This window comes from Trachinotus anak, unplaced genomic scaffold (genome assembly GCF_046630095.1).
Source record: "Trachinotus anak isolate AG129_WGS33_773 ecotype Australia unplaced genomic scaffold, CSIRO_AGI_Tana_v1 ptg000014l, whole genome shotgun sequence".
Classification (NCBI taxonomy): Eukaryota; Metazoa; Chordata; class Actinopteri; order Carangiformes; family Carangidae; genus Trachinotus; species Trachinotus anak.
Window position 1 is genome coordinate 12,523,590 of NW_027273865.1, and position 21,443 is coordinate 12,545,032.

General features: G+C 41.2%; 3 protein-coding genes across 3 annotated transcripts; 2 read left to right on the top strand and 1 right to left on the bottom strand.

The window, feature by feature from the left end:
• The first annotated feature begins 542 nt into the window (after positions 1-542).
• On the top strand, positions 543-4,333 carry LOC139632422 (vomeronasal type-2 receptor 1-like). Its single transcript, XM_071497342.1, has 4 exons — positions 543-1,487; positions 1,585-1,874; positions 2,155-2,480; positions 3,109-4,333. Exons 1-4 carry the CDS (start codon positions 1,227-1,229, stop codon positions 3,321-3,323), a joined length of 1,092 nt encoding a protein of 363 aa, XP_071353443.1. The 5' UTR covers positions 543-1,226; the 3' UTR covers positions 3,324-4,333.
• A 192-nt stretch (positions 4,334-4,525) lies between these two features.
• Positions 4,526-5,632, top strand: LOC139632288 (extracellular calcium-sensing receptor-like). The gene has a single exon (XM_071497158.1). The coding sequence runs from the start codon at positions 4,877-4,879 to the stop codon at positions 5,630-5,632; it is 756 nt and encodes a 251-aa protein (XP_071353259.1). The 5' UTR covers positions 4,526-4,876.
• Positions 5,633-16,051: 10,419 nt separating this feature from the next.
• LOC139631955 (extracellular calcium-sensing receptor-like) lies at positions 16,052-20,449 on the bottom strand. Its single transcript, XM_071496647.1, has one exon. The coding sequence runs from the start codon at positions 20,433-20,435 to the stop codon at positions 19,527-19,529; it is 909 nt and encodes a 302-aa protein (XP_071352748.1). The 5' UTR covers positions 20,436-20,449; the 3' UTR covers positions 16,052-19,526.
• Between the last annotated feature and the right edge of the window lie 994 nt (positions 20,450-21,443).

Below are 21,443 nucleotides of genomic sequence, written 5' to 3' on the forward strand. Positions count from 1 at the left end.
TTTTACAATCCACTATTTTTACAGATATCATAGAGGAGCAATAAATCTTGTGATTTGTTTTTAACTAAATTGAACCTAAAAAAACCCAAGCACCCAGCACTTTTTTAAGGCTTATGTGATAAAAACAAGCAAAAGGGTGTAGGGGTTATTGGGGAGATGTCTGGTGTTTACAACAGAAGAAAAAACAGGAGCCGTTATTGGATGTTTTAAAGTATATGCAGCCAAAGAACTAAAATACTAGGAATTAATCAGCCATCACTGAATAAGGGCAGTGTAAGATGACGCACTGTAGGAGGGAAGCTTTTGTCTGAAAATCTATATAAACCTGTGAAAACACACTTGTGCCCACATGCAGACACTTTGGAGATGGAGCACTCATCTCTCTTTGTCGGCCTGACAATAGCTCTGAGTTTGTTTGAGCTGAACTCAGCTCTTGCCTTGAATTTTTCTTGGAGTGGTCTGAAACAAAGGGTTGGGCTTTCAGAGGCTAGGTCTGGTGCTGGGGTCAGTTCTGAAGCTTCATCTGTGAAATGTAAGCTGCAGGGTACAGCTCATCCACCTGCTTTCTCAATGGATGGATACTACGTTATTGGGGGTGTTTTCTCCATGCACAACTATATGCAGACAGTGAAGCATAACTACACCACCATGCCTGAGCCACTAAGATGCAAAGGGAGGTTAGTGAGAGAAAGAAGTTGGAGACAAAAGAATGTTTGACTGTGTGGGGAAGAATCTCCATGATGTGCTTACAATCTTGTTGCTTTTGTGTACTATTAAAAAGTTGTTGTTTCTTTTGACACTGAGGGACATAGTACTTTCATTACATAATATATTCACAAAAATAGTATGTGTTTCTGAGTGTTTTGAATGAAAACATAGATATATTTAACAACTTATTTATTGATTTATGACAAATTTTACAAACTAAGACTTTCTTGACTTGTGTTAATATGTGCATCAATTTCCCGTCAGTTTTGGACACACACAACACACACACAGAGAGAGAGAGAGAGTCAGACATATGTTTTTTTTTGTTGTTTTTTAGTTTTGAGAAGTATGTTTTACAAATGCACTTCAGCAGCATCAGTTAGGCCTAATGTCCGTAACTATTAAGTGCAGTTTTTTATGGCTGTTCTATGAATTGTACTCATCACATGTAAATTCCAACAGTGACATGAGTGTCTGTGTGCAGTATCAACTCCCGTGAACTGCGCTTCTCACGCACAATGGTGTTCGCTATCGAGGAGATTAACAACAGCTCGAAGCTGCTGCCGGGCATCAGGCTCGGTTATCAGATCCATGACGCCTGCGCCTCAGTGCCCACGGCGGTTCGTGCGGCATTCCAGCTGTCAAATGGCCTGGACCCAGTGTTTTACATCGGCAACAACTGCTCGCAATCTGGTATGGTGATGGGTATCGTTGGTGAGTCTGGCTCCACGCCATCCATCAGCATGTCGCGCGTCATCGGCCCCTTTAACATACCTCAAGTAAATGTTTTACATTTCTGGTAAACTTTGTGTTCAAAATACGCTAATGCTGATTTGATTTTCCTTTTTTTGAATTACACTGTTTTGTTTCCTTCAGGTGAGCCACTTTGCCACTTGTGCATGCTTGTCCAATAAGCAGCAGTACCCGAGTTTCTTTAGAACAGTCCCCAGTGACCAGTTCCAGGCTGATGCGCTGGCCAAACTGGTGAAACACTTTGGCTGGACTTGGATCGGTGCTGTCCGCTCGGATTCGGACTATGGCAATAATGGCATGGCCTCTTTTCTGCACGCTGCGAAAAAAGAAGGAATATGTGTTGAATACTCAGAATCTTTCTATTGGACCAACCCACGTAGCAAGATCCAGAGAGTGGCTGATGTTATCCGCAGGTTACTGCATCACAGATTGTGCTTGTGTTTCTTATGTTTACACTAACTTTCTGCACACTAAACTACAAAACCATTTCACCTAATATAAAACTAGAAGTTTTGAAGATAATTTTTTATTTTATTTATCATGTTAGTGGCAAATAATCTTTTTGCATGGTGTTTATTGCTCTTATTTAGGCTTAATAAAATGAGTAGGTGAAACCTATACTGTAAATTTGAGGCATCATAAACACTTAAGTCTTTATCATGTTGGTTTGTGTCAATAGCCTTGATACATATTTCACAATGTTTTATGTTTACATCTGTCCAGGTCGACAGCTATGGTCGTTGTGGCATTTGCAGCCGCTGGAGACATGAGAATCTTGTTGGAGGAGCTGTCACTGCAGCCTTCCCCACCTCGCCAGTGGATAGGCAGTGAGTCTTGGGTAACCAACCCAGACATCCTGAGGTACACCTTCCTTGCAGGAGCCATTGGATTTGGCATTCAACAATCTGTCATCCCAGGTCTGAGAGACTTCCTGCTGGATCTGTCCCCCACTAAAGTGGCTGCATCCCCAGTGCTGACTGAGTTCTGGGAGGATGCATTCAACTGCAGGCTGGGCAAAAGTGAGGAAATTGTATTGATTTTTAATATAGGTGATAGCCACAGTTGGCTCCTTGTGTTTGTCTTGTTTTGTTGGCTTGCATTAGTGTAGAGCTTCTTGTGTTAAAAAAAAAAGTCAACAGCTGGTTAAAGATCAGATTTTTATTAAAAGGGAAATCTCTTGCAAGTTGGAGTCCTGAGGCCCATTTCTATGCTGTAGAGGTTAAAAGATCAACAATTACATTTACTAGCATGTATCAGGTACAATATATGTAGGTCTAATTAGGTTAGTATCCTGACATTTATTTATTTTAAACACATTGAAACAGTTAAGGCCAGTTCATGTTTAAAGGAAAAGTTGTGAACATTTTTCACAAATGTTACTAATTGTCTAATTTTAGACTTATTTGTTTTAAAATACACTGGCACACATTAAGTCAAAAAATAAAAACAAAGAAACAGGCACTTTTTAAAAAAGAAAATACTGTAGATAAAGGTATGAAGAACAGCCTTTCTCAAAACAGTACTTGGAAATATAAAGTAAAGTAATATTTTTTTTGTTTTGTTTTTTACAAGCAAACACATAAGATAAGATAATAATGTAAAATCATTGTCACAATTAAAAAAAACACTTCTTTGCCATGTTTTTAGGTGCAGCCACAGATAAGAGTGTGTGTGATGGAAGTGAAGACATACAGACACTCCAGAGCTCATACACTGACACATCTCAGCTCCGAATCACGAACATGGTGTACAAGGCTGTTTATGCAATAGCTCATGCCATTCATAATGCAGTGTGCCAGAAAACAAATACATCAACTCAGTGTGACAAACTCACCAGGATAGAGTCCAAACAGGTAAGCTGAAACAAATAAATGTGAAATGGACAGCACTTTTTATACAGAAGTGGATAAAGTGCACAACTTCAGTACTTGTGTTGTTCAGTAAAATCTGAATGACTGACTGACTGTAGCACCTGTAGATTAAAATGCTTGTAAATGGACCTAAAAACATAACAGAATTAACAAAAGCAGCTGTTGATGTTTTTGGATTTTGTTGTGGTAAACACATCAAACATTGAAAATGAAAGGACTCTCTTTTTTGAAGAAGAACAATTTTTTGCTCCATCTTTATCCAAGTTCAAACTTAAGCTGTTTAAAACTACAGCAGCACAACATGACTGACAGTGTTGGTGTTGGTAGTGATTGGCTTTTCCCCTGTGATGAACACAGTGTATGGTCTATCGCATTTTTCAAAATAAAATAAAATTCAATTCACTGACTTAAAGCTCTGCTTCAATTAATTGAGTCCTTCACATAAATGTAGTGGAGTTAAAAGTCAGAAGTTCCCAATGTAGTATAGATACTGGAAAAATATAGTACAATAATCATGTAAATGTACTTTATTACTGTCTACCCCTGCTTATATAATGCTTATCTACGTTTGACGACCAGTCAACACACTACAAGCCATATTTACCCTTTCACTCACACATTCATCAAGTTTTTCTATGCATACAGTGCTTTTTCCATCACACACACCAACACATCAAAGAAACGTTGACATGGACCATGGTCAACTGGAGGAGCTGGGAATCAAATTGCCAACCTTCCTATTTGTGGACAATCCGTTCTACCGCCTAAGCAACATGCACAATACATTTTTTAGCCATAATGCACCTTTTATAGAATAAAAAATTCATTTTATTTTACATAATTGCTCATCTTTTCATCACCATCTGACTTTACTTATTTCTGACAGGTTCTTACTCAGCTGAAGAAAGTAAATTTTTCCCAAAATGGTTATGATGTGTCATTTGATGCCAACGGGGATCCTGTAGCCACATATGAACTGGTCAACTGGCAAAAAAGTAAGAGTGGCAAAATTGAGTTTGTGACAGTTGGGCACTATGATGCATCACTGCCAGTGGGCCAGGAATTCACTATCAACAGAAACCTCACCTGGGTGGAGGGTAGCACACAAGTGAGGAGCAATAGCTTCACATGTAACAGCCGTGTAGCAATAATCCATATCTGTGAGAGTTTATCTGTATCTATATGACAGGTGCCTGTGTCAGTGTGCACTGACAGCTGTCCTCCAGGAACTCGTAAAGTGCTGCAGAAAGGAAAACCCATCTGCTGTTATGACTGTATTCCATGTCCTGAGGGAGAGATTAGCAATGCCACAGGTAAAATAAGATGTTTTCTCATGCATATCTACAACATTAAAATGCATGACTACTAAAAGTCCTTTTTGATTTATTTTTTCAGATTCCTCTGACTGTTTCTCCTGCCCCAAGGAGTTTTGGCCTAATGCAGAGAGAAACACTTGTTTCCCCAAACCTGTAGAGTTTCTTTCCTTTGATGAGGTCCTGGGAATCATCCTGGCTTCTTTCTCAGTTGGTGGTGCCTGTCTTGCCATGATAACAGCAACTGTGTTCTTTCGTCATAGGATGTCCCCGATTGTCAGGGCCAACAACTCTGAACTGAGCTTCCTGCTGCTCTTCTCCTTGACTCTATGTTTCTTATGTTCATTAACTTTCATGGGAGCTCCCTCTGAGTGGTCCTGCATGCTGCGTCACACAGCATTTGGGATCACCTTTGTCCTCTGCATCTCTTGTGTTCTTGGGAAAACTATAGTGGTGTTAATGGCCTTCAAAGCTACACTTCCAGGCAGTAATGTCATGAAATGGTTTGGTCCTCCACAGCAAAGAATGACAGTACTATCCTTCACGTTTATTCAAGTTTTGATATGTATTATTTGGTTGGTTGTTAGTCCCCCTTTTCCAATGAAAAACCTAACCATATACAAGGAGAAAATCATCCTGGAGTGTGCACTAGGCTCAGCTATTGGTTTCTGGGCTGTACTCGGGTACATAGGCCTACTGGCTGTCTTTTGCTTTGTGTTAGCTGTTTTAGCTCGTAAACTGCCTGATAATTTTAATGAAGCCAAGTTCATCACCTTCAGCATGCTAATCTTCTGTGCAGTCTGGATCACCTTTATCCCAGCATATGTCAGCTCTCCTGGGAAATTTACTGTGGCTGTGGAAATATTTGCCATTCTGGCCTCCAGTTTTGGATTAATTTTGTGTATATTTGCTCCAAAGTGTTTCATCATATTATTTAAACCAGAGAAAAACACCAAGAAACATTTAATGAACAAAAATCAGTCCTAGTACATCTGAGGTTTCGAAATTGTTAAGATGGCAACAAAGAATACATTATAACACTCACATGAATTTTACAATTTAACAAGAAAAATATGTAATTCCTTTTACTGATGTAATAGTTTTCAATTAAGAACAAATCAAATTTGTAGATATCCATTCTTATATTTTGATGAGGCGTGATGGGGACTGAAGGACTGGCATAACCTCCAGTTTAGCAGTTGCTTTTCAATAATATATTCAATTATGTTACATTTTTCATGGAATTTGAATCCCAGACAAGTACAACTAAATGTGATCCTGTATACTACAGTAAAGGGTAGAATAAAGTTTATTCTGTAGGTCTCTGATATAGTGTTTTGAAAAATATGTGGAAGGTACACTTCCTGCTTGTGTTATAACACCGATTGACATCCCTAAATCTGCAAATGCTCAAACTGCCTTTTTTGAAACTCATGTGATCTGTCTTGCAATTTGTGTTAAATTAAAAAAGAATTGTTCTTACTTGGAATTTGTGTTTTTTTCAGCACTAATGTACAACAAATTCAAGAAGGGGTTTCTTCAAGATGTCCATCAGCATCTATGATATTGTAATGTGTTGGGGGTAGAGTTCATGTTTTTTATGTTCAGTAAAGTGTTCATTGTTCCAGTTGCACTGTGTCTAACTAGGGCTCCTGAATCATCCCCTTAGTGCACTACCAGAAGGCAGGTTGTTTTGTTTCCAGGGGAGAGTAAGCGCGAGAGTCACCATTACAGGGAGCAGTTGGTTAAGCTCTGTCTCTGTTTTAGCCTTATTACTGTTATTTTGGCGTCCGCCATGGCCCGCAGTGGTGTGTTCTAAGCTGCAATAAAGTTCCTGAGGTTCCAATTGTTGCATCAAGCTGTGTTGTGTACCACAAACAGGCCGCTCTGCTACATTGGTATCAGAAGCGGGATAGCTAATGCCAGCTACGCTAAGAGAGATCGAGGAACTTATCACTTGTTGTGAGGCTATGGAGGCACGGCAAGAGGAGCCAACATTTTTTATGAGGCTACACAAGAGCAACCAAAACCCCCCTGTGATGAGCCACAGAGGAGAAGGCGCTGCTAGTCTTCGTGATCGAGCCAGCACACACAGGCCAGCAGTGAGGGACCACCATGCAGTGGGACAGCAAGACCCCGTGACTCCTCGTGCACGGACCGCCAGGGTAACACCTACACCACCTAGACAGACTAAGCTAAAGCTGCCAAGCAGGGAAACGCCACCAGAGACTTATTTCTTCCAAGTGCAGCTAGTTTCCCAACCAAATGCATGGTCAGCAGAGGAAACAGCAATCCAGGTGGTGCTAGCCCTAGAAGGGAAAGCTCTACAAGTCCTGACAGACCTCCACCCAGAGGAGTGTCCTAGCTGGCCAGCTGTTGAGAGAGCAATATGATACCATTTCGGCTTCCATGTTTACACTGATGATGCCAGGAACAGGCTCAGCAGTCACCAAAGGGGGGGATCCAAGAGTTTGGGCGCTTATGCTGCCGACCTTCGCTCGTGTACCCGACAACAGTACCCGACCTTCAATGCTGCAAACCTGGAAGAGCTGGCCCTCCAAGCCTTGGTCCGGTGTCTGCGTCCAGAGCAGCTACAGGAGCACATCCGCCTTTTCGCACCAGACTTGTTGGTGGCAGCCGTGGCAGAGGCTGAGTGGGTCAAACATGTGCTGTGCACAGGTGATCACCCTCCAAGCATGAAGCACTGAGTGCGCCAGGCAGACTGCAAGAGCAGTGAGGATGAGGAAACGACATGTGCAGTTGATGCTTCACCTCCACAACAGCAACAAAAGGACATCCAGGCAAGCTACAGATGGCTGTTATTGGTGTGGGGAGCCAGGCCATGTCGCCCATGACTGCCCAGCTCAAGCCCCAGGGGATTCAGTGCCCCAGCCACCGTCAAACTAGAGCAAGGGGGCGCAGCGAGTGACCCTCTCCCCACAAATGAACTCTTTCCCCTCACTGAATCATGCCAGCGACTTGGCCGCTTGGGGCGGACTAACAGACTGTATGTGGACTGTAGCCTTAATATGCATATGGGGTCCACCCTCTTGCTGGTCCGCCCCAGAGTCCTACCAAATATGGATGGCTGGAGGCCACGGGGCAGGAAAGCCACAAGCCTATAGATAACCACAGTCACCAGTGCACAGGCTGCTATGCGAGGGAAAGACTGCTCCAAGTGACTGTTGCTAACCACACCACTGACCATTGGTTCTGGTTAGCCAGAATACAGGACCCCTATATCATCGGCCTAGACCTGCTAACCAAATGGGGGGCCACGGTGGATGTACCCAGGGCTACACTCTACCCGGGTACTGAAGCTGTGGCGCTTCAGCCTGCTGACGAGGAGGGGCTACAGCATGTCTCCACTTCACCACCACCAGCCAAGGAACCCCCCACACTGCCACTGGGGGAAACAGGGATTGCTACACCTCACCCGCTGTCCCCCGAGACCAGGAAAGCTGTTGAGGTCCTGTATCACCGAACAGAGACGTCAGCTGTAGGAGCTGGTAGAGACATTCGCTGACATTTTCGCTGCCAGGGATGAGGACTGTACACACACCAGCCTGGTAGAACATGGCACTGACACTGGTGATGCATGCCCGGTCTGCCTCTGGCCTCATTGAGCCCTCCAGTAGCCCGTGGGCAGCTCTGGCAGTCCTGGTGAAGAAGAAAGATTGCACGTGGCAGTTCTGCGTGTACTACTGCCTCCTCAACAAAGTCACCCACAAAGACTCCTACCTGCTGCCCCAGGTGGATGGCGCTCTTGACTGCATTGCTGAGTCCAGCTGGTTCAGCTCCCTCAACCTCCGCAGCGGCTATTGGCAGGTGGAGTTGACGCCAGAGGCCCACCCAAAGACTGCTTTCACCATTGGCCAGGGGCTGTGGCAGTTCAAGTTTATGCCCTTTGGCCTCTGCAATGCACCTGCCACCTTTGAATGTCTGATTGAGAGGGTACTGACTGATTCACCGAAGATGGTGTGTTGTCTATCTTGAGGATTTTCTCTCCCACACTGCTGATTTGAGGGCACCTTGTCCAGCCTATGGGACATCTTCCATGCCATCTACCAGGCCGGTCTATGTCTCCACCCAAAGAAATGCCACCTGTTTTGGCGTGAGACATCCTTTCGCGGCCGGGCAGCAGGAGTGTCCACCGACCCTGCCACTTCCAGCACTACCTTTATGGCAGGAAGTTCGTCCTGCGCCCTGACCGTGCTTACCTCACCTGGCTCCTCCACTTGAAAGAACTGGAGGGGCAGCTGGCCGGGTGGTCAGAGATGTTGCAGGACTATGAATTTCAGATCTGCAACTGGGCTGGCTGTCTCCATGCCAACACAGATGCGCTGTCCCGGCACCCCGGCAACAAAGAAGAGTGCTGCTACTGCCGGTGCATGGAGGAGCGACGCGCAGAGACCCAAGTGGTGGCGGCCTTGTGGACCACTTCATTGGGGGAAGATAGTTCCCCCTCCATCGGCATTCAAGGGGGTGCACAGTCTCCATCCCTAGCGGCATCCAATGACAGCTGGGAATTCACCGACTGGGATCTGCACCTGCCCCTGGTCCTGTGGGCGTATCGCACGGCAGTTCAGAAATCCACCAAATGCACTCCTGCAGCCCTCAAGTTCGGGCGTGAGCTCCGTACATGTGTGGACTTGGTGTTCGGCAGCCCCCCTTAACCAGAGTGGGAGGGTGAGCCTGGGTTGGACTACCTCCACCGCCTCTGGAAATGGCTGCGGGAGGTGCATGAAGTTACCAGGCAGGCTCTGTCGGATATCGGAAACCAGGCAGAAATGAGCCTATGACAACCGCTGCAAGGGAGTGGACTTCGCCTACAAGGCTCAGGTGTGGGTGTACAACCCAGAGCACAAGAAGGGTTTGTCCCCGAAGCTCATGAGCCAGTGGGTGGGGCCCTGTAGACTGTCGGATATTGTGTGCTGGATGCGTTGAGTCTGGAAGCGGGTGGTGGTGCTCCACCGCGACTGACTCGCACCTTACCAACCCCTGTGTCCAGCGGGCAGGGAGCCAGAGGTTGAGGACCAGCCCCAGACACCTGTGCCATCACCTGATGAACCTTCCAGTCCGGCACAACGACGGCAGTGGCTTCCCCAACACTTTAGAAACTTTGTTATGGACACTTAGGTTGCTGGGAGCAGCTAACCACTTAGGTGGGGGCAATGTAACGTGTTGGGGGTAGAGTTCATGTTCTTTATGTTCAGTAATGCGTTCATTGTTCTAGTTGCACTGTGTTTTCCTAGGGCTCCTGTACCACAAACAAGCTGCTCTGCTACAATATGAAAGAGACAATTCTGAATAACCAGCAACTAAATCAAATTTTTAACAAATATTTACTGTAACATTTTTCAGTTACAGTTCATTTAAAATCTTGTTAGTGAGTATGAATGATTGTATAAGATTTGGCCTAAAATTTTGTTTAAAATTTCCAAAAAGTATTTCAATCAGGAGAGACAAATAAGAAAGTGTGAGAAATTTAAAATGAAATTTATTGTGAGCAGAATGAAGAACTTTGGTGCTTAGACCCGAGCAGGAAGTGGATCACCATGGAAGTGATCCGAGGTATTGAGGTCTTTCCGATTAGAGGAACCTTCCCCCAGAGCCTAGACACTGGTGTTGGTGTAGAGGAATGGAACGTGAGGATGGGAATGTCACCATGAGAGGGAAACTTCTGATGAGGTGGTTTGATTGGAGATATCCTGGTGTACACAGTTAAGGTGGTAAAGGGGTGGAGGTGGGTCGCAGAATGAACACTGTGCTGAATGACAGCTGAATGAGAGCAGAGAGAGAGCGGTTTTATAATTTGACAGCTTATGAGTGATTGACTGAAAGCTCCCATGTCGGGTTGTTCTTGGATAAAGACAGGGTGAGTGTGTGAGCTTATGGATAGTGAGAAATGGTGGTTGTGACTTAGAAGACATGTGCAAGGAGATAGTCTTCCTGACTGAATCTTTGCTAAGCTTCATGTCAAAGATATCTAATGAAATTAGCATGCTTAACCTGTCCCATCTTTGTGGCACTAGTCTCTGTTTGAGTCAGTGTACCGTAAGTCTGCCCTCAGTGCTACATAAGAAGACAGAGAAGAACAGCTTCCTCCAAATCTTGATGTTAGACTACAGCTCCCAACTAGCGTTGTGGCTTTCCAACACTGGAGACAGCTCTTGGTGAGTAATGTGATGCTGTTTGATGCTGACCTTGCAACTTTTCTTAAATACCCCCTTTCCACCAAAATTAGTGGGTGTAAACTGATTTCTTGATAGCCTACGTGTGAGAGGATTCAGTCGAAGCTTCTCTGCAGTTGCAACCGCAGTCTTCTGGTGTAACAGCACCATGCTGGACAGGTGACAGGTCTGTGTCTGTGTTACAGTAGGAGAAGGAGCGAAAATTAGCCTGTTCACCTGGGTATTGTGTTGACATCAATGCCAATTGGAGCTGGAGTAGAATTTTGCTTATTCCTGTCTGGCTGTTGCCCAGCTAGTTATGTCAGTAACTTTAGGCTTAATTTATAACTGATGACTGTACATTGAGATTGTATGGATGCAGTAGACCAAGTTAATGTAACCACTTTACTGTTAAAAGATTAAACAGGATTGAGCGGTGGGGGGGGGGGGGGGGGGGGGGGGGGGGGGGAATGCTGCCACCTATGGCTGTGAAGCGAGTACCATGATCTTACTCATTATGACTTTAAGGTCAGACACTCCTCAGGAAATCTAGGAGGTGGGAAGGAAACTAGCTGGTGAGGCCTGTTCCCATGTGGTTTGGTTGAGGTCAATTAAGTGTTTGAATGCATTGTTGGTTGGCAGGTGAGGGATGAAGGTCTTGGTTTGCTGACCCCAGGTTACAAACTTTTGCTCTAGGGAGATCTGCTACCTGTGCAATCTACTTCTGGGAAGGGGCCAGGATTGATGGAGGAGACGAAGCTGTACCAACTACATATGTCAGGGTTCAGCTGGTTCATGCAAAGCTCTGGCTCAAAAATGACTCTCCTGGATAGGGGCTGCACTCTGTCCTTTGCCAGAGTTGGCCAGGGTGAAAGATGCTGATCAACTGTGTGGATACCCACAAACCCTTGGCAGTGCACCGCACTGCATAACAGCATTTGTTATGACTGATAGTGTCTAGATGGGTACATCTTTATCCTCTGCAGATAGATTATCCAAGGTCTTATAGATCAGAATATAGAGAGAAGCATAATTTAGAGGAGACTGTCCAAATCCACTTCCAGACAAGTATGAGTAAAGAAGGACAAAAGCCAAGAAACACGTAACAGTATTTAAGGAAATATGACATCTGTGTTATGCCCTGCCGGACAAAACATTTTTAGAAAATGGCATGGCACAACTCTAATTCATATGCTGCTCATCATTTTATCCTAAGTGCATATACAGGAACAAACATGGGGTTAACATTGGGGAAAAATCAAGCTTTGCAAAAAAACAAAAAAAACACTAACTGTCAATTTGGAACAGGAAACATTTAGCAATCTCTGTCACAGAGAGAGATTTTGCTGACCAATCTTTGACTTTGAAGCTCTCTAACAGGTCTTGATCCCATATTAACCACAGACCTTACATCAGGTATCTAACCAAAAAACCCATTCAAGGGAGCTTTGTTAGTTGAATGTAAAAATATGTTGTTTGAGAGTACTTGCTAAAATGAATCATGCTGTTGGTCTTCTTGGGTGTAGAGGAGCTTCTATTGAAATGGAGTGGGGTGCACAGGAAAGGAGCAATTATTGGCAACTTATTTACACTTACTTACTTATTTACAACCTCTAATCAGGCGCTGAATGTAAAGTGGCACATACTGAACAGCAAAATATAGCCACATTTAGCTCCAAGTAATGTTATAAAAAAACTCAACAATTTACAGCAATATTTGTGAACTTTTCATATGAACTTTTCTTAAAAAACATTTCAAGTAAAATTCATGTTAAATCTGAAAAGTAAATTTATGTATAAAACTTAAATTAAAATGTAAAACTAAATTTAAATTTAAATTTAAATTTTAGATCTAAATTTAAATACCAAATGTAAAATCTAAATGTTAAATGTTGAATCTAAATGTAAATGTTAGTGAAAATAAATATTTAGCCAGTATGCTAATTCACATTGCCAGTCACTGGAAGTACCAAAATAAAAGCTTGATCCTACATGTTCCACAGTCAATCCAGACTCAAAACTCTTACAATTTTGGTCAAATAGTTTTTCCTTAAATGTTCCCTGCAGATGTACACTACACCTGGGTGGCTCCTTGCATTTGAAAATTGACAAACAAATGCACAAAAATAAATTCATGACTATCAAATCATAATACTGACCGAAAATGTTGGATCACCAAAATTTCAAACAACCATAAAATAGGCATAGGACATGTTGGCCTTTCAAGACACCTCTGGCTTAGGTTCTCTGGGTCTGCTCTGCTTTGTTTGCCCCACATTAGGCTTTTCTATCATCCATTTAAACTGTATGACTTTGTCATGGTTCAGTTTAGCATCCAACAGTCTCCATTATACTATCTTTAAAATTCAGATATGCTACAACAGGTTAGGCTAAATATTCAGTGCTCTCTCTGATGTTCGGACAAGAAAAATGCAATCTGTCAAGTTAGATTTACTAACAAGCTAAAAAAGCTTAACTTCAAAAGGCTATTCACAGCCCACCGCTTTTATACAGTTTTACCACCCACTATTTTTACAGATATCATAGTGGAGCAATAAATCTTATTTATTTAATACATTTATTTTAAACTCAGTTTAACCTAAAAAAAAAACAAGTACCCATTATCTTTACCATTTTAAGGCTTATGTGCTAAAACCAAGCAAAAAAAAACAGTATAGGGGTTATTGGGGAGATGTCTGGTAACAGTAACTTTACAATAGCAGAGATACAGGAGCGGTTATTGGATGTTTTAAAGTATATGCAGCCCATAGAACTAAAACATTTTGAGTTAAACAACCATCATTGAATAAGGGCAGTGTAAGATGACGTACTGTAGGAGGGAAGCTTTTTTCTGAAAATCTATATAAACCTGTGAAACCTTTGTCCTCTGCATCTCTTGTGTTCTTGGGAAAGCTATAGTAGTGTTAATGGCCTTCAAAGCTACACTTCCAGGCAGCAATGTCATGAAATGGTTTGGTCCTCCACAGCAAAGAATGACAGTAGTGTCCTTCACGATTATTCAAGTTTGGATATGTACTATTTGGTTGGTTGTTAGTCCCCCTTTTCCAATGAAAAACCTAACCATATACAAGGAGAAAATCATCCTGGAGTGTGCACTAGGCTCAGCTGCTGGTTTCTGGGCTGTACTCGGGTACATAGGCCTACAGGCGTAAACTGCCTGATAATAGTTCATTACCTTCAGCATGCTAATCTTCTGTGCAGTCTGGATCACCTTTATCCCAGCATATGTCAGCTCTCCTGGGAAATTTACTGTGGGTGTGAAAATATTTGCCATTCTGGCCTCCAGTTTTGAACAAATTTTGTGTATATTTGCTCCAAAGTGTTTCATCATATTATTCAAGCCAGAGAAGAACACGTAGAAATGTTTAATGAACAAAAATCAGTCCTAGTACATCTGAGGTTTGGAAATAGTTACGATGGCAACAAACAAGAGATTACACTACTACTGCAAATTTATGACAACACTGTAAACCCGAGCAGTACTACTAACTCAAAAGTATTGTGAAACAACAATCAAAATCCGCTATCAAGTCAACCCAACTTTAAGTTACTAAGTGTTCCGAACGAGGAATACAGTTATAATTACGTGCTACTTAAATTGTCTGAGTGATCATCACTATCTTACTCAAAACCTTTGAATGCACGGAGGCATGCAATGTAATGACGTCAGTCATGTCTGCGGGGTTTTTTTACACATTCAACGTAACACACGGTCACAGTACCGGTCTTTGGACGTGTAGCGTGAACTGAGTGCAGTCATCATAATGACGATTAATATTTTCAGTCGACGGTATTGCTATTCTTTATAAATGTGTTTCTGCTGGTAAAGTTCACATTTGGTTGAAAATAAGTCAGTACGATCCGGTAGAGCCGCCTCCCCTCCCCCTCCCCATTGAAGTAAGAAGAAGGTGTGTGTGTGTGTGTGTGTGTGTGTGGGGTGAGATCAAAATGTGTACTTTATTTTGAAAATTATGCAGTATTCCTATTCCTTGTTTCTCACGTACTAGTAGCTGTGGTTGAGAGAGAGATAGAGCTAACTGGTGACTAATTAATTGTCTTTCCCTGTAGGCTGAAGTCTTTTCCTGTAAGCTGAAGTTGGTACCCAGCACAAGGCGTCCTTGGCAAACAAGGTAATGCTTAAGTTCATTTTTAATGTAGATGTATCAATTAAATTTAATGTTGATGATAATTGTCTCTGCTTTTAACTGTATTTTTTGGTGAGCCCGATGATGCAGTTTTCTATGTTTAAAGGCATAAAATAAATAACTATGAAGGCAAATGTCATTCTTAATTGTTAAGAGATTAGATAAACTATAGGCTATATTGCACAGTTGTTTAGTCTTTTCCATCAGAAAAATAGCTTAGTCCACAGCATTTAACAAAGATTGGAAAGTGTTCAAAATCTGTGTTTTAAAATGTATGAATTACTTTATTTATTTATTTAACTAATTAGAAATTTGGACTGCATTGTTTGAGTGGTTTCAGAGTACTATTTTATGTCATCCCACAGGATCAAACACCTGAGACCAGTGGAGAGCACTGAGAGCAGTGAATGGCACAGAACCTCTATGGTAAACATTGATCTTGAAAGACACTGAAGACGACTTTTGAGTAATGGAGTGGAAGTGCAAATTGTGTACTGTGTCTGTTCTGTTGCTGTTACCAAAATGGTTTGGAGAAAAAACATCTGAATAAAAACATTGAAATATTCTACATTTGTTGTGGGAAGAAGTTTATTTGAGTATTCTGAACTTAAAAAATAGTTTATGAGCTGTGTAAAATTATCTTTTTGGTTACTAACCAGTATATTTTTTGAGTTTAAAGATGTTGCTCAATTGATCAAGTACCATATCATCATAACAAGTCATTACAAATAAATTAAAAAATATATACAAATTAAAACAAATGTTTTAAGTACAGTACACTCACAATATTTTTTTGTAATAAGTACTATTTGAGTATAAATGATGTAAAAAAATTTAAGTACTCTAAACTTAAATATTCTAACTTACTTACTCAAAAACTTTGAGGTAATCGGTTTCCACAAAAGTTTTGAGTATTCTGAACTTATTCGGGTTTACAGTGAATCAATATAGTTCTTCACCAAGTTTATTTGAATATTTACATTTATATGTTATTAAAATTCTAATGTCATTTTGTGAATATCGTTTTAAACAAATAATGTCTTATTTTACAAATAATTACTCAACATGTGATGAAAATATAAAATAAATACATTCATAATCAATATATGATTTCTCTCTCAGCATTTAAAAAAACAATAAAACAAAAAGTGCATGTTATACTATATTTCATATTGTATAATTATAAGAAAAGGTTGTTAAAAATATGAGCAAAGTTCTGTTTACTACACAAAAAGAAAAAAAAATGTATGAAACCTTGACAAGGTGTGATGGAAGACTGAAGTACTGGCATAACATAACACTAGTTTAGCATTTGCCTCTTGATCATATATCCAATTATAATATTTTTCTTGGAATTTGAAGGAAAAAAAAGTAGAAGGGTAAGGGTGTATTACAAGTTTATTCTGTAGTTCTCTCTAATTTTTTTTTTTAAATATGTGAAAGATAAACTTTCTGCTTTTGTTATAGCGCCTATTAACATCACTAAAACCTCATTTAATAATTGTACATGTTTTGAAACTGATGTGACTTGTCGTGCAATTTGTGTTTTCATAAAAACACACACACAAAAAAAGCAGTGACTTAGTGATTGACTTTCATTTTATTTTTGTTTTTTTTTTCCAATTCGAGAAGGGGTTTCTTCAAGTTGCCCTTCAGCATCTGTGATATTAAAGCAAGGGCATAGATTTGGTCTCAACATTGGCAGGCACAACACAACCCAGCCACACTAGGTAAGTCTAATAAAGTAAGGCTGGTGACCAGGGTAGGAATTCTGTTATTTTAGCAGTAAGGCCATTTAGTTTCAGTCTCATAAAAATAATTAGGGCATAAAGGAAATTATCTGATTTGTTGCCTTCAAGTAAAGAACTTGACTTTCTGATGAGAAAAAAATTGAGAAAATAACAAAAGACATGAAAATAATAATGTATTCACTTTGTGATCTACTTGAAAAAGGCATGTTTTAGGATGCAGTCTGTTATCATGTGTCAATTTACATGTTATGTAGGCTATCAATTAACCAAAATTTATAAAAATATGTAAATATATTTAATTTCAGAGAAACTTATCACTTTCAGAAGATGAATGTAAGAACAGTCTTCGAGTGTCAAACTCACAAATTTTGCACAGTAAAGTTCAAATATTCTATATAGGCAAGAAATGTTTGACCAGTTAAAGCTAATAATAGACACCAGTTGAAACGATACTGAAATGGAAGTGATATCTCTTCTTACATCTGATCTCAGATCAACGTTCTGTCCCATAGGGGATCTGTTTCCTATTTGCCTTCATCAGGTTTTTTACAGCACCAGGTTATTGTCTCAGGAAGCTAGTTTGACTATCAACTGTTGTAGCTTTCCTTTCTGTCATCTCCATGGCCATTGACAAGGACTTGAGCTTGTCAAGTGATAAGGACACCAGCAGTTCTGGGATCATTTATGATATTGCAGCTTTATACCCATGCGCAGACATGTATGGAAACTAAACTTGTGCATTGTATGTAAAGAAGCAGCAGTAGCAAGTGAACGAGCAAATTAAACTGATTTATTATCTCTGTGCAAGATTGTCTATAAGGTTGAGAAGTTTAAGACAGTATATTGTTACACAATTAGTTCAGCTCCTTTCAGCAATACATTAGTATGTAGGTTGCAATCGTGGGACAGAGAGAGAGAGAGAGAGAGCGAGCAGTGATGTGACCGGAGCAGAAAATTAACCAGAGGTTTGCACTACAGTATGTGTACACTACCTTGCATCCAAACTGCAAGGACTGCTGCAGTGACACTTTAAAAGTAACCTCAAAATTTTGACAGTAACAAAGGCACAAACGCCATGTTGGCTGTCGGAATTAACTAATATGACATCATTCTAAACATATTTTAAGTATTAAATAATATTAATATTATTATAATAAATATTGGTAGGAAGAATTCTGTCCTCCCATGTGATTTCATTGATAACAAGATTTACTGTCACATTTTTCAGTTACAATTCATGTAAAAATGTGTACAGTGTGTAGATGAAAACATAAGACAACAGTCTGACAGGAAAGGTAAATGACAAAAAAAATAAAAAAGAGAGTACTCTGCAGATGTCGAGTTATGTTAAATTACTCTTGAACTAGGTATTGATGGCACAGAGAGAGCTTAATGCATCTTCAGGATCTGTACCTGCAGCCACATGAGAAGGATATGAATGTAGGTGAGTGTTATGCTGTATGTGTGTGAGTAGGTGTTTTACATCAGTTCTAAACAGCTTTCTAGTCAGTGGTAATTTCCCCATTAGTTTTAGAGAGCCTGTGAGGTCAGACACTCTTTAGGAAACCTAGTAACAGGGGTATAACTGGGTATTTTTTGCTCAATGCTCACTGGGGAGGAAACTTGCTGGTCAGACCTACTCCTATAGGGCTTGGGTGGGGTCATTTAAAGGAGCTATTTGTAAATTTTGCTACTGCTATATATCAACATTAGGATTAAAAGATTCTCACTTACTAGTTTAGAGGAAACATTGCAAGTTCAGTCCTGAATTTCATTCCTTTACTTGCAAGTGGTGGACAGCGACCCTTTTATTTTGCTTCTATTCCTACCACTTCTTTTCTTCTAATGAAGTTAGCATGCTCACCAAGATGATACCAAGTCACTGTAGCCTATATGAATGGTCTTATTGTATTGTAAATGGCTGTTAATGCTAGCAATGGCTATGTAGCAATAGTATAACTTACAAATAGCTCATTTAAGTGTGTGAATGCGTTGTTAATTGGCAGGTGAATGAGGGGGCCTTAGTGCGCTGACCCCAGGTCACAAAAATTTGCCCAGGATGAAAGATGCTAGCCAGCTGTTTGGATACTTACAAGCTCATGGAATTGTGCCACTGTGTTTTCCCCAAGAACAAGAGGAACATGTCTATGTGCCTGAAATTGCTGAGAGGAAGTCTTTGAGGCCTTCTCAAATCTTTGGGTGGGGTCCCACAGAGTTTGCCACCTGAGGCTTCAGTAGTTCTACTGGAATAGCCTACTTCAATACTCACAGGGGCAATGATTGAGAAAACTTAGGGCAAGTCAATGGGATGAACAGCATGCCTGGTCAGAAGTGGAGTGTTATCTTGCAATTCGACTTCTGTGTTCGTCACAAATTTTCCTGAAGAAAGACATTTTCAGTCATGTACCTGGTGTCAGAATACCCTACACAAAAGGTTGATGATTGCCTGTGTAGTCATTGTATCAGATTAGCAGTTATATATCTTGGATGAGGTGCTGCTTGACAGATCTGGTGTACCTAAACATCGAGGAACGATAACCCTGGAATGCTTGGCTTAGGTAACTGTCTGCTAGGTCCTCAACTTCCAACTTGGGATGATTTTTCCAGCTTACTTGAGAAGACCTGGGACATGGAAGTATGGGTAATGTTGGGTTAATGTTAATGTTTTGCATCTTCTCAGGAGTATGACTGTATACAGATAAATCCATATAAGCAGGTCGGTTCTGCATTAAACTAATAAAGTTTTAATAAACTAATAAAAGGCTTGTCTTTACATCACTTACTTGATGCTTTATGACTTTGTAGTGGCTCGACCCATGATAGCTTTCTTTGTGTTTCTTTCTGGTTTCAGTAGTATTATGTAACATTTGGGTCCAAACAGTGCCACCAAGAGACCAAAACTGGATGCCAGGATGGCAAATACCTCCACGGCATCTGCATATTTGCCTGGGGAGTTGATATAAGCAGGGACAAAGGCCACCCACACAGCACAGAAGATCAGCATGCTGAAAGTGATGAGCTTGGCCTCATTGAAGTTGTCTGGAAGATTCCTTGCCAGAAAGGCTAACAGGAAACTAAGGATAGCCAGTAAACCAATATAGCCTAATAACACTGCAAAACCAATTGTGGACCCAACTACACACTCGTAAACTATTTTGTCATTGTGGTATTCTGTGTTTTTATGAGGTGCTGGTGAAGCAGAGACAAGCCAGGCAGTACAGATTGCTGCCTGAATGCATGTGAGAACCAGAACTGTCCCTCTCTGCTGCACAGCACCAAACCATTTCAGACTGGCTCCACCTCCTGGCTTAGAGGCCTTGAACACAGCCAGAACCACCATGGTTTTTACCAGAATACATGAAACACAAAGAACAAAGCTAATGCCAAATGCTGCATGTCTCAGCTGGCATGTCCACAGTCTGGGGCGGCCGATAAACAGCAGTGAACACAGGAAACATAGCTTGAGTGACACCAAGAGCAGGAAACTGAGTTCTGAATTGTTGGCACGCACCATAGGTGTACTGCGATGATGGATGAAGATGCCCAGGACAACAGCACAGATAAATGTGCCCAGCAATGAGGTTGTCATCAAACAAATACCAAGAGGCTCATGGTAGGACAGGAACTCTGTTTTCTTTGGAACACAATGGTCGCGCTTGGGGCTGGACCAGAAATCCTCTGGACAACTGGTGCACTCCATGGAGTCTAAGAAAACGGGAGAGTTGAGATACATATGTATGTTAAGTCTCAGGAGTATAACAGTTTAAACTGAAAACTTACCAGTCTTATTGCTAATCTTTCCCTCAGAACAAGGGATGCAGTCAAAACAACACACAGGTTTCCCCTTCTTTCTGGCCATGCGGGTACCGGGAGGACAGCTCTCACTGCACACTGACCGGGGTGGCTGTAAGCAGAGAAATAATTACCTCTTTTCATGTTGTTTTTATGCTGCAATAATAAGTTATCAACAGGCCAAACAAGGTTAGGGATTATAAAAAAAAGCAGCAGTATCACCTTTTTTGCTTCAAAGTTCCAGAAGATTTTGTTTTCATCAAGAATGAGCTCTTCACCTCCAATGGCTGACTTTTTAACTTCACCAACACTCTGAACTTTTATTTGTCCATCAGGGAGCCACTGCCAGTTCATGACATCATAGATTGGTAAGGCATCGCCATTCTCATCAAATGACACTTGATCACCAAATGATGTAGTGAAGTTGACTTTTTGCAAATAATGCAAAAGCTATTAATGGATGAGGGAGGACACAGGCATACATAGAGGGCATGACATACTATCAAACAAGTGTGATGATAGACATGCATTCCTTTGTTCATCAATTTGTAACACCAATCAAATTTTGTGCATGCAAAACATAAGCACCTGATGTTATAAATTTGATCAAAGCAGTTGCACACTTGCATATAAACAATCAATGAAATAATCCTTGTATATGATGTCTTTCACAAATGCATTGATGTCATATATAATAATGTAGTATTTGTACTGTTTCTATGGGGTTAATTTTCTGTGATGGGAAACTTCATAATATACTGCATGGTTACAAAAATGAAAAATAGGTGGAGTGTAACATTTTCACACCTGCCAGGGCTCCAGTCTTTGAAAACTGGAACAGCTGTTACCACTGAAAGGCCCTCTCCCTGGCTCACAGCGCAACATGTTGTCGAGGGCATATGCCAGAGCATACACA